This window comes from Adiantum capillus-veneris, chromosome 12 (genome assembly GCF_014529385.1).
Source record: "Adiantum capillus-veneris isolate H3 chromosome 12, ASM1452938v2, whole genome shotgun sequence".
NCBI lineage: Eukaryota > Viridiplantae > Streptophyta > Polypodiopsida > Polypodiales > Pteridaceae > Adiantum > Adiantum capillus-veneris.
In genome coordinates this window covers 100,203,314-100,216,978 of record NC_140942.1, presented here as the reverse complement: position 1 = coordinate 100,216,978, position 13,665 = coordinate 100,203,314, and the positions used below count along the sequence as shown (strand labels likewise).

General features: G+C 44.0%; 1 protein-coding gene across 2 annotated transcripts in view; it reads left to right on the top strand.

The window, feature by feature from the left end:
• Nucleotides 1-10,754, top strand: part of LOC147446217 (uncharacterized) — a 41,998-nt gene extending 31,244 nt beyond the window's left edge. The window contains exons 4-12 of one of the 2 annotated variants that reach the window (XM_086525486.1): nt 5,370-6,218; nt 6,310-6,376; nt 6,853-7,031; nt 7,104-7,361; nt 7,505-7,606; nt 7,756-7,866; nt 8,907-9,008; nt 9,101-9,202; nt 9,952-10,754. In XM_086525486.1, coding sequence (XP_086381612.1) covers nt 5,370-6,218; nt 6,310-6,376; nt 6,853-7,031; nt 7,104-7,361; nt 7,505-7,606; nt 7,756-7,866; nt 8,907-9,008; nt 9,101-9,202; nt 9,952-10,611 — 2,430 coding nt within the window. In that variant the 3' untranslated portion in view covers nt 10,612-10,754. The remainder of the gene's footprint in view (nt 1-5,369; nt 6,219-6,309; nt 6,377-6,852; nt 7,032-7,103; nt 7,362-7,504; nt 7,607-7,755; nt 7,867-8,906; nt 9,009-9,100; nt 9,203-9,951) is intronic. The other variant, XM_086525487.1, reaches the window with a different exon arrangement.
• The last annotated feature ends 2,911 nt before the right edge of the window (nt 10,755-13,665 follow it).

The window sequence follows — 13,665 nt, the reverse complement described above, 5'->3', positions numbered from 1 at the left end:
ACATTTCACGGCCCAAAATAGCAGTTCCCTAAATTTTAGGAGATGCTTCCGTTGGGCTCCCACTGGTCTTCTGACCATCTATCCTCATTGGGACCGCATCCAAAAGTGCAATGTGGCCCAACTGTTGGATACTTTTTGTTGGTAGTCCCACCTTGACTTTACGCCTTAATTGAGTTCACTTCCTAGTATCCACCAACTTGCGAAGTGCGACGGGGGGACCTATATGATCTTGCTCTGAGCCTAGACATCCTCTTACCATACGAATTCCAGTGCCGACCACTTCCCGTCTGCGGGTGAATCTACCGTTCACATTGGCCATACAATGTCCGACGGTTTGCTACTTCAAAAAGAGGGTCTCAAAACAAATAAAATAAACCCCATTGGAAAGAAACCAACAACCATGGTTAGCAGTTGCCACATCTCTATGACATGGTTAATAACTGCCACGTCCTCGTGACAGAAAACCACTCCAAGGTAAGTGTAAGCATCTGTATACTCCACCTTCCCCTGTCCGTATGTGAAAGCGGGCGCTGACTTCCTGATCTACTGTGGGGTGGTATTAAATACCATGACCTTGGTTTTACCAAGGTTGACGAACAAACCACTTTCTTGGGCAAACCTATGCAAAGCATCCAGGTGATGTTGCATCCCCTCCGGAGAGTCAGAGATCAAAACAATATCATCAGCATATAACAATAATGGAATCCATGTCCCCGCCAGCTGTGCACCTCTATCACCATCTCTCTCAATGTAGTCAGAAACCTCATCTACATACATACCGAATAGAGTAGGAGAGAGCGGGCAGCCCTGCTTCACCCCAATAGTGGAGTAAACCCGTGTGGATAGACTCTCTGGGGTGCGTACATGCCCCACTACTGACCTGTATAATGCCATGACCCCCCAAATGAGCTCTGTGGGTACTCCCATCTGCTGTAATCTGCGTATCAATCTCGCTCTGGGCACTGTGTCAAATGCTTTACGGAAATCCACAAAGCTGCAATAGATCCGTCTCCCACGCGATCTACCCTCCTCAATGATGGCTTTGAGTGTCAAGATATGGTCAAGAGTAGAAAAACCCCTCTTGAAACCTGCCTGCACGGCTGCGTGCATCCCCTCCCTCTCTGCCCACCTACTCAGCTGCTGCTCAAGAATAGATGCGTACAATCGTGCCAGTGTGTGTCCAATCATGATGGTGCGATAGTTCCCAGGCTCCATAGGGTCTCCCGACTTGAAGATATGTACAATAGTAGATAGGCTCCAGGTATCAGGCAAGCCCTCACACATGGCACGGTTAAACATAACTGCTAGAAGCTCTGCTAGTAAATCTCTGGCATGCATGAAATGCACAGCCACTAAGCCAGCATGATCATATGCTCTCCCTGTCTTCATCCTGTCAATGGCCTTCCTCACCATCTCAGCGGTGAAAAAAACACGTGTACGGGCATGGATCGGGGGGGTTGGGAAGGGGGTGCTGCTCAGGAACTGTGTACAAAGATGATGCATATTGGCCCTAGGCCTCTGTAGAAGTGATGGCGGGGGGGGGGGGGGGGGGGGGGGAGTGTTTATGAAAGAGCCTCCACGCCTCACGAGAGAGAGAGAGAGAGAGAGAGAGAGAGAGAGAGAGAGAGAGAGAGAGAAATGAAATGTTATATTAATGTCTTCAAAAGGCCATAATGACCTATGAGACCCGAAAGTTACAAAGTGGTGGATCTGATACAAAGTCAGAGTAACAAAATAACCTAACAACAGTACAAAACAAAGATATATACTATGGGGTCCTAAGTTGGTCGACGTGAGCCAAGCAAAAAAATTGGGCGGCTTGTTGGGATAGCTAAATCACAAGAGATCTAGCATCGGTCGTTGGCGAATCTCATCAATTTCCTCCATGGTTAGTAGTCTGACCGGGCGTCGTGCATGCCTGGCCAGCGTGCTCCGAATTTTCTGTCGTAGCCTCCGTCGATGCTGTGTAGTTCTTCATAGTTGCGGGTGCCTGGATTTCCCTAGTTCAATCGCTCGGTCAATGAGTGTGCCTCTGGTGTGAGACGAGGGGGAGCTCTGCTGTGCGAGTGGCTCTTGCGGCTGTCCCATGTCTGCTCTGAAGAAGTCTGTGATCTGTCTTTGAGACTGCTTCACCTCAATAGTGGAGTGAACCGGTGTAGAAAGTCCCTCCGGGGTGCGTACATGCCCTACTACTGATCTGTACAATGCCATGATCCCCCAAATGAGTTCTGTGGGTACTCCCATTTCCAGTAATCTGCCCATCAGTCAAGCTCTGGGTACCGTGTCGAAAGCTTTGCGGAAGTCCACAAAGCTACAATAGATCCGTCTCCCATGAGATCTGCCTTCCTCGATGATGGCCCTGAGTGTGAGGATATGGTCAAGAGTAGAGAAGCCTCTCCTGAATCTTGCCTGCCCAGTTGCACGTATTCCTTCCCTCTCTGCCCATCTACTCAGCTGTTGCTCAAGAATGGATGCATACAACCGTGCCAGTGTGTGCCCAATCATAATAGTGCGATAATTCTCAGGCTCCATGGGGTCTCCTGATTTGAAGACAGGTACGATCGTAGATAGGCTCCAAGTGTCCGGTAGGCCCTCACACATGGCCCGGTTAAACATAACTGCTAGAAGCTCTGCTAGTAGGTCTTTGGCATGCATGAAATGCTCAGCGACTAGGCCATCATGATCATATGCTCTCCCAGTCTTCATCCTCTCAATAGCTTTCTTCACCATCTCAGCGGTGAAAAAGACACATGCGTGTGGGCATGGATCGGGGGGGTTGGGGAGGGGCGGCTATCCAGGTACTGTGTACAAAGATGATGCGTACTGACCCCAGGTCTCTATGGAGGAAATAGAGGGGGGGGGGGGGGGGGGGGGGACTGCTCATGAAAGAGCCGCCACGCCTCACGTGAGTCCTGACTCAAGAATAGCTGATATAGATCGTGCTCGAGTCGAGCCAAAAAAGCCCTCTTCTTTCGCCGCACCAGGCGTCGGAAGTCAATTTGTGACTGTCTGTGAGTGACGTCCCCCAACAGCACCTCCCTCTGAAGTCTGGCTCTAGTCTGGCGGCACTCCTCATCGTACCAGCTGTTCTGAGGCATGCTCCCTGATTGGCAGCTCTGCTCAGGTTGGGTGTGTGGGTATGCTTCTGCTGCTGCCTCATGTAATGTCTGTGTCAGTATAGTAGTTAGCTCCTCCAGAGGTCGCCCCGGGTCCTCAGTGCATAGGCGTCTGTAGATTCCGTCCATGTATACAGAATCCGTCTCCCGTGTGAATGTGTAGCGAGTAGGGGCTGCTACTCGTGGTCTGTGTGCTACACTAAACTGGAAGGAGATGGTCATTGACACTAGAGCATAATCCATTGCCACCCCGACCGGTCTGGGCCCAACTGTGAGAGAGAGAGAGAGAGAGAGAGAGAGAGTCAACATGGCACGGTGGAGTTCCGCGCCTAGAAGCACTGGCCCCAAAGATTGGAGCATCTTTCGGTATTTCTTTATCATTTTGCTCACAGCAAAGTACAATTCCCGAGGGTCCTCTACTCTCAAACTCTACGTCTAGATGCTTTGTAGAGTGAGGCCCACTGTGACATAAAAACGTGTTTCGGCCCTCCGAAACGGCGAAACGTTTCTGCGAAACAGTCGAAACGAGACGATTTTTTTTTCTCCCCTTTTGACCTACTGACCCAAAACGGGTGTTTTAGGATTTTTAAACCCATTACAAAGCCTTATGAGGAGGACTCTAGCTAGTTTCTTATTTGATATTTGGGCATTTTATGTAGTATGGCCAAAACTTAACTCATGTATTATTGGTCTTTTGGTCAGGACTCAAGATTCAGATCATGTATTAGGAACTGTTGGTGTGATTTGAGTCATGATTCTTGTTATGAGAACATGAGTTTAGACATTGTTATTTGTTTTGCCGTTGTAATTTATCATGGTTTTGGCTTGGCTAGGTATTTCAATTTCAGCTCTTACCTTGTTCACTCGTGACTCAAGTCTCACATCTAGATTTTGGTATTTCACATGTCTTGACAGGTGAATTTGTATGTATATTCAATGTATAATTATAAGTACATACATGGAAAACGAAACCTGTGTTTCGCTTTCTCAGAGCTCCGAAACGAAACGTTTCAGAAACCTCGAAACCCCGAAACGTTTCATGTCACGCTGAGGCCCCAAGGGCTCTTACAAACAGTACAAAGGATGCTCAAAGGAAGAGCCCCAAAAGCAATTAGTTCAAAAGCACTAAACCCCAAAAGAATCTGCTCCCAAAAGCTAGCGAAAATTGCGGAAATCTGTACAGCCAGCGCAAAACGCGGAAAATGTGTATAGCCATGCCAGGTCATCATCTGTACAATCTGCCATGTCAGCTTGCCAGCGTGTTTTACTAAATCAGCTTCAGCGTTCCAGCTTTGGGTTTTTAGGGTTTAGGCCCCACTGCCTATGCTTCGTAAGTTCTTCAAGTTTGTCAATTCATTTTCTCTTGTCCACTCTGCCATTTCTCTTCCAGTTGATCATGCCACGTCGTTACTTTGTGACATAAGAATTGGAGGGACCAGACTATCAACCACTCCAAGAGATGGAACTGATTGCATTGTCTCCCTAATGTAGCTAATACTGCATACCCCAGTGTCTATCTGGTCTGAGCTGCCACTGGGTGTAGTGAAAGTCACCCCCAGAGACACATAAGCCAAGGTAACTGTTTGTCACAGTTGCTTTGAGATTTTGACTGCCATGACAAGACTGTTGGAGATTGGCATCGGAGAAGGCAAGATTTAAGGGAAGACTGACGAAAATTTCCCAAAACTGCAAGCCATCATCTTGTCACGTGAGCAAAGCAGTTATAACTTTTATGTGTCAGGAGGCAAAATTCTTCAGGTAACCAGCTACCAACTATTTTTTTTAATTGATGGAAATTCAAAAATTGCTTTAAGCATTGGGCATTGAAGCGTTCAAATATTGGCTGATATCCTCAGCAAAGCAAAGCAAACTTGAATTGTGTCAACAAATTTAAGACGACTCAACATGCCTTATGAGTTTTCTTGTTGGCGCCAAAGATTTTACTGACCGTTTTGTGTGGCTGGCTATCATTCAAATCTGAGATAGCGTAGGCATAAATGTCATCTTGAAGCCATCAATCCAAGTGATGTGTAGCTTCTCTTTATGCCTTTTACAATCGGAACGTCCAGAGATAAATTTATATAATCTCCCATTTATTTTCACACAATGCCTGTGGGTCTGTAAAGAAATCAGCTGAAGTTAATCAGAGTTGGTGATCAAAAGTTCGATCAACAGAAATAAACAAAATAAATGTGAGGCATAATTGTTGTGAATGTTTTGTGTAGAAGCTCAACCTCTGTTTTGTCAATGTAGCAGGTAGATTCATTAGAGGACTTTGAAAAGCGTCTCAGTAGTGCTGCAGGTCACTCATCAAGCAAACCTAGTGCTGCACGTGCTTATAAGGAAAAACCAAAACAAGTATCTAGTATTAGCAATGGCCATGCATATGAGGCTGATAATCTCGTCTCAACGGTTACTAAGTCTGTCAAGAATGGCAGTGCTAATGCAAAGTTGGAGCTTTCATTCTCAGCAGTGCAAAATGGTGGATCAGTCAGGAGCACAAGTATCTATGGCAAGGCTAATGGCAGTTCTAATGCAGCGGTGGAGCTTTCAGGCAGTGGCGGTAAAATTGTTGGCAAGACAAATGGCAGTGCTAGTGCAAATATGGAGATTCCTTATGATGTTAAGCAGAATGCCACATCTGACAGCAGTATTGGTTTTGATAGCGAGATGGATAGCAGTGCAAGTGAGGCTGCAAATGATGCTTCTAATACGATTGAGGCCGTTAAGAGTGGCACTGACAATACAAAGGTGCCAAGAGCTTCTCAAAAGGGTGCAGAAGACGGCTCTATGACAGCGTCAAGGGATCTTACAGAGCACTTGACAGAAGATGGCTCTCAAAGCGGTGAGGTCTTGTCTCAAAGTTTTTTGGGAGAGTCAGTCAAAGATGAAGTTTTGAGAACAGACGGGGCTGATGTAAATAGAGTCCAATCGTCTGTTGTTCTGAAAAAGCCTCTTTCCTCAACAAGGACAAGATTTGAAGAGAAAGTTGGCAGAATGGGAGATTCCTCAGACTGTCTTGATTTGACACCCAGCCTGCAGGCCTTGCGGCGCCTGATCTTGCAAAAGAATTTTGAGCTTGCAAAAGAGCATGCGGAGGAGGTCAGTTTTTTTTATAGGATGCTGCTCATGTGCTATGTGCTGCTTGATCTTCTGTTCTGTGACTCAGCTGGTTTTTGGTGTTTTATTGCAGTTGTATCAGAAATATCCCCGCGATACAAGTGTTCTTATGGAGTACGCTTTTGTTGAAAAAAAACTTGGTAAGATCCTATAGACTTTGCTGGACTACTGTGTATGGTAAGATAGAGTGTCCTCTTGGCAAGGATTTCAAGGTTCCGTCTTAGGTCAGTCTGGGATTAAGTTAACTGGCTGTCGGAAACAAATATCACTTTGTTCCCAAGCCTTCCAGAATGCATCATTCCACCCTAATTTTTTCCTTTCTGCCTGCCTCCTTGCCTGATCTCTTTATACTAAGACATCGTATATGTGTGATTGCGAGGATGAACATAGGGTTTAACACCAATATATCCTATCATACGGAAATATTCAACTTTTGCACATAGAAATTGATTGCATTATTTAAATTTATGTGGATTAAAGCAAAGAGAGATACTAGGGTGAAATCTTGGATTAGCAAGGAAAACTTCCCAGCCTGCTGCTCATGAATTTTTAAGTTCTTTGATATTGTAGCTAGCTTGAAGGTACAAAAATATTTATTAGATGTATATGTTGTCAGGGGATCTTGTAGCAGCTGGATCACTTTATTCAAAGGCAATATCTGCCTTCGAAAGGCAACAGAATCTTGGTTATGATTATGTGAGGGCACTGCAGGCACTGGGCTCTATAGAGGCTCGTGCACGGAATGCAAGGAGGGCTCGAGTTCTGTTCATGGAATCAATACACGCTGCTCGCCAGGTGTTGTGTACTTCCTGTCATGGAGTGAAAGCCTTCAGGCAGGGACTGTATTTATGTATTAATTTCTTGCAGGCAGAGCGTCTTTTTCCTGATATGGTTAGCGGAGCTTCTGTGTATGGATTACATGCTTGGGCACAATTAGAATTGCAACAGGGTAATTGGGCAAAAGCTCGAGAGCTACTTACCAGAGCTGCTGATATTCAGCCAGGAAACGCAGTGGTTCATCAATCGCGAGCTCTCCTTGAAGCAAAAGCACATAACTGGGCGGAAGCTCGCTACCACTTCTCTCTTGCTGTTGAGTCTGCTCCACGAGATGTAAAGTGCTGGCATGTAAGTCTCCATGACTCCAATGATGGATTCAAGGCCTTATTGCTCTTCTTGTAAATCAACTAAATGGACGAGTAAGAAAATTTAAGATGTTAAGAGTGTTCTCCATTGCAATCATCCTGTAAGCAAGGCTGTCTTACTGTCAGGCATGGGCTATTTTCGAAGCTGGCCAGGGAAAGCAGAACAAGATGCAGGAACTTTTTCAGAAAGCTCTCCAGGTGGATCCTTATAGTGTCCATTGTCTACAGGTATATGATGCTTTCATTCCTTCAAGTATGGTTTCTTATCCTAGTTATTTTGGTGAGGGAAAGTTGCCTTTATTTTGGGTTTTTCTAGGCCTGTGATTACCATGACTTGCCTCATGTGGCACACTGACAAGTAGCATTCATGTATTCAGGCTTGGGCCCATCAAGAAACACTTATTGGGACACCAGAATCTAAGGACAAAGCCCGGTCTTTATTGCAACGCTGTACTGAGATTGAACCCAAAAGTTTATATGCGTGGCAGGTACATTGTTGTTTCATCTAAAATTTTGAGATAAGACTGGAGGGGGTCAAACTTCAAAGCTGTACTTCTAGGCACCTTGAAAGAAGTCTTGTAATTGATGACACTAGTGAAGTTGTCGTAGATGGTAAGTTGTAGTTCTTGGAAAGAGACAAAATGTTTTGGGAAGACACAGAATGTATTGAGAGCTAGCTGAGTTGCTGTGCCTGTGTTGTTAAGTTGGTGTGGATAGTGAGTTATAGTTCTTGGTAAAGGACTGCATGCACTGAGAACTAGCTGACATTGTTGTGCCTGTTACTTCATCAGATGAGCAGCAACATTTGAAACTATCACATCTTACATTTTCTGTAGTGTTGTATTTGGAAGTGAAGCTTTCATGGCTTCCCATGCTAGGTGATTTTTGTTTCAAGAGGCTATGGTTCTGCATGGTGCGGAAAAAAGAGTCTGCCAAGAGCTCAAAAGCCAGCCAAGTACTAGTTCATAAAGCTTTGAGCTTTGCAGCTAACGAGCTTTGATAGTTTCCTTTAGTGATTAAAAGCCCAAATTGTGGTTGGTGTCGTTTACTGGTGTAGAGGCTATTGCACTTTGATCATTATTTGAGCTAATATTTAATTACCCCTGATTGACTATGGTCTTAGTTGTGTGTCTCATGAAAGTGTTTGCACTGACAATGTTTGTTAATCAAATTTCTTCTAGTTCTAGAACTAATCAAGATCAATCAGTACTTATACATACAGTTATTGTGGGCCGTTTATTCATGTTCTGTATGATTGAACTTAATGCTCGGCAGACACCTTTAAGTGCTAGATATTTTTGCCTCTGGTGGCCATTGCCTGACAAGGTTCTGTTTCTTTGACCAGTTATTTGTCTTGGAAAAGTATTTACTGTAGATGATTTAGGGATGATCAAATGGTATTTTAAGAATTGTGCGTGAGTCTCTACACGATAGCTGGCTGCATCTTTGTGAAAAAAATGTTTCTAGTGAACAAGGTTTTTTGTGGTGAAGACACTCACATCATTGCTTTGGGGACTATGTTTTGTAGGCCTGGGCGGTATTGGAGCAAACCTCAGGGAATCATGACAAGGCTCGGGAACTGTTTGAGAAGTGTCTTGAGATAAACCCGTCAAGTGTCGCTAGTCTGCAGGTGAGATGATTGAGAAATGCAGAACTGGTAAAACCTCTCACCATGTGCTCACTTTTTAGTGTACCCATGTCTGCCTCAATGTTCTCTTTCAGGCATTTGCAAACATGGAGAGGCATCTCAAAAACTGGGCCGCTGCGCAAAGGCTTCTGCGGAGAGCCCTTAAGCTGGAGCCTGAGAATGCTGCTGTTTTAATGGTAAGGCTTTTTATTGTTTTGGTCAATGCATGTATGAGCATGCAGTGAACAATCTATACGGATATAGAAATATGTGCCTGTCCAATGGTATGGCTTTGTAAAACAAGCCTTAGTGAAGAAGGGAGATGGGCATACATTTGACTTCTGCATGCTTGGTTTTATAGTTTATATATGGGTCCTTTCATTTAAGAGCTTCATATGGGTCCTTTTCGTTTTTGGCCTACATTGTACATTGTACTCTTGGGAGTAATAATGGAGTATTGGATAAAGCTTGCTGATTAGTGCTAGATGGCAAGCTAATGGTGGCAAACACTTTATTTCTTGTGAGAGCTGCATTCACTAAGCATCGTCTTATGTAGGCCCTTGTGAGAGTTGACATTGGTTTTCCTATTTCTGCAAAGAAGGGACACACTTTTTCTCCTCTTATGTAGGCCATTGTGACGTTTCACGTTGTGTTGTTGTAGAATGCCAAGGTGACCATTCACCTTGTTTGATTTTGCTTGCATGTGCAAGTATGGGTTTTTACATATGCAGTACACTATTACGCTGGGGTGCAGAACGGCATGTGACTTGTAAATAATATGTTGAGCTTTTTATCTAGCGCTGGGGCATGAAGCTTGTATTGTTGATGTAATTGTTCTATGTTTTTTTGCAACACTAAATATATACCTACAGGAATCTACGTGCATGGTTACTGACAGTATTTTTGTATGTCGTGCTGCTTACTACTTTCAATCACTGTGTTTCAGGAAGCTGCTTTTATAGAGAACAGTTTGGGTAATTCGGAACTAGCAGAAAGGTTGTTTGTCCTCGCAGGAATGGCAGATAAGAGGAATAGTAGGGTAAGAAATAGGATCTTTCACTCTCGAAAGGAGATAATGCCTGGCAAAGCTGGTAGAGGGTGGAGGGCTATCGGAAAAAATGCTCATCGGAAGCCGGTAACAGAAAGGAATCGCAAACCCATCAAGGCTGCAATCAATGCAGTTAAATTCAAACCAGAAAAAGTCGACAGCCATTCAATTACACGAAGGCGATCTTCCTCTCATTTGACGTACAGGGATGGCAACAAGAACACCGATTTCCCTGTAGTAACCAATGCCATTAAAGCTAAACAAAGGGAAGGTATGAAGAATTCGTATGGAGAAAGGCGACCTTCATTCCGTTTGAAAAAGAAAGAGAAGACATTCCAGGTTGCAATTGATGCAATCAAAGCTAAACAAAGAGAACTATCAAGTACAGAAGGGCAGCTTCATGTGCAAGGAGAGCACAGGTCTAGTCCAAATTTTCAAGCAGCAATTGATGGCATCGAAGCTAAACTGAGAGACCTCAAAAGTGATACAGATATGGAAGAGCAACCGTCTTTTCCTTTGAAACGAGCACAACATGTTCCCACAATACTGGGGGCATAGATTTTTTGGCCACTTTTCTGGCAAGCCTGTATAGTCCTGTTGTATCATCTGACCACCTTTGTAAAATGTGATTACTGTGGTCCTTGTAACATGTGTAATATATTGTAATGCCTACAATTCTTATACAGAACATTTTCCTCTTAGCTTTAGAGTATATTATGAAGTTGGGCTCGTGCAGAAATCTGCACTTGGCCGAATTACTCGCTAGGTGGTTGCCTGTGACGGTTGAGTAAGACCCAATCATTTTCTTTAAAGGCTTGGCTCTTCTGTACTTGTCAGCAGAGTAGCCTTTTGCCTTCGTTGTGCGATAGAGATAGCATCCTTAATCTTTTGGAAAGATTCTTGTAAGTCTCAACTATACTCATCTGCAGCGAAGATCTTCACGTGTACCTAGCAAGCCCCCTACAACAACCACTGGCTCTAGAACGATGCCTACCTTGTCTCAAAATGAACCAGCCATCGATGTAGGGGACACACTTGATTGAGGTGTAGGTCCGGTTGGTGTCTGGGGGTACACTAGTCCTAGGCAGAGGGGTGGCCATAGTAGCTCTAGAGGAACCAACTGCCCAAAGGTCATGTGTGTAAGTAACTTGCTTTGGTGTGAACTGTGACAAAAAGGAGCCCATCTGCTTGGTTGACATGCCGACCAAAGTGACAGGAAAACTAAAATTAGGAGAGTATTTATAATCGGCATCAATCATGGCTACAGATACACAAATGACACAGATACAATAAGTTAGTTTACAAAAGAAAAGCTTAATCAATACAAATAATAAAAAAATGAAGCTGCAACACAACTCATCAAATCTATCCAGTATTGGAGCTCCCGCCTTGCTTCATTCTCACCACCTCATCCTCACCTTGTTGCATCAACTTTATACTATATAACGTGTGTAGAAATGGCCTCCTTTTATAGACCAAACGGGTTGCCCTCTCTTATGAGAGGCAACCATGTGTAGCCATCCTTGTGTGAATAAGTCCAAATCGGACCCTTCGATCCGTCTATGTGTAGCTGTCTTTGTGTATACAAATTCGCTTTTGAATTCGGCCATCGGCCATTGAATTTGGCCACCGGCCACATTGGGCTGACGATGATGGCGATGTTGAGGATATTGCAAGTCTTGTTGCTATTACAGTTGTTTTGCCTACGACAGAACAAGCTCATTGGGATGTAAAGGACGCGCAAGTTCATGCATTGATTGCATTGTCTGTGAAGCGTACCATTGTTCCTCACATCAATCAACAAAATTTGTAAAACAGGCTTGGGATATTTTGACTGGTCTTTATGTAAGTCGCATTGAGACTAAAATTGCTTTGTTGCGTAAAAAGTTGGAGCCGAAGCTTACGCATGAGGAAGATGATATGGACACTTTTCTTGCTAGTGTCAAGGATATCAATGAGCAACTTATTTCTGCAGATGAAGTCATTTCAGACAGTTCCCTTGTGCAGACCATTCTTGATGCCTTATCAGATTCTTACCAGACTTTTGCTAGTACTTGGAGACTGATGACCCAAGGAAATCTTGAGGTTGTTAAGTTTGATGAGTTATGCACATTGTTGTTACAAGAGTCACTTTCTAGAAAAAACAGGACTAGGCAGCGTGCAGTTGAACAGGCTTTTATTGCTTCTCAAAGAAAGGGTGGTAACAGCAATGTAGCCACTTCTTATGGTTTTGCTGCGAGTAGCAAAAACTTTGTTCCTAATGCTTCTGCTGGCAGCAATTTGTCTGGAAACTCTGGTGATAAGGGGAAAAAGAAAATGCGTTGCCATTATTGTAAAGTTAATGATCACTTGCTCAAGTCGTGTCCTAAGTTGAAGGCCAAAGAGGCTAAGAAGAAAGAGGGTGGTTCAACTCCAAATGCTGGTTCCACTACAAATGCAGCCATTGTTGAGTCTTCTATAAAAGGAGACTGTGATGCTTATGTTGATGCAGAATGGGCTTTTAGTGCAGAGTGTACTTACAATCCTGATGTCCATGATGCGTGCTTGTCAGTTGCTGCAGATTCACATGTGTGGTATTTCGACAGTGGTGCTACAAAGCACATTACCTCACATCTTGAATTGTTCACCTCTCTCGAGTCTGTCCCTCATGGGAATTCAGTCACTTGTGCCAACAATGCCTCTTATCCGGTTCAGGAAGTTAGAAAGATTGTGCTTATTGCTGCAAATGGCAGTTCCTTCACACTTGTTGATGCACTTTATGTACCTAGGATCAAGAAGAATCTCTTGTCTGTATCCGCACTTGCTAGACTTGGACTTGTAGTCAAATTTGGATGAAAGATGTACAGTTCATGATCTCAGTTTTGGTGATGAAATTGTTGCATCTGGCCTTTTGTGCCATGGGCTGTATAAGCTCACTTTGTATGGAAAGTGTGGACAAAATTTTGCAATTGTAGTTGCAGATTCAAGGGCTATTTCAGATGCAAAGCTTTGGCATGCACGTTTTGATCATCTGAATTTGACCAATCTGCTGCGTTTGCAGAAATCTGATGTGGTTGCATCTTTGCCGCCTCTTGAAGCACGTGTCAAACATGTTTGTGAAGGCTGTATTCTGGGTAAAATGCAACGTTCTAAGTTTCCAAAGGATGGTTCAGTTAGGGCCACATGCAAGTTGCAGCTTGTGCATAGCGATGTTTGTGGGCCTATGCAAACTCCGTCCTTGGGCCATTACTGGTACTTCGTGACTTTCATTGATGATTACTCGTAGCATGCATGGGTATTTCTACTTAAAGCGAAGTCCAAAGTTTTTATGTGCTTCAAACAATTTCTGGCTATGGCTAAAAATGTCTCGAAATGTACTATGGGCACCCTCCGTTCCGATCGAGGGGGGGAGTATATGTCTCATGAATTCAATGCATTTCTGGCTAGTCGTGGGATAAAACACCAATGTACAGTGTCTTATACACCTCAACAACATGGTGTTGCTAAGAGGAAAAACAGGTCACTTACGGAAATGGCACGATGTATGCTCAAAAGTCAAGCTTTGCTGCATTCTTTTTGGCTTAAGGCCATCACGTGTGCCAGTTATGTACTAAACATGTGTCCTATGAAAGC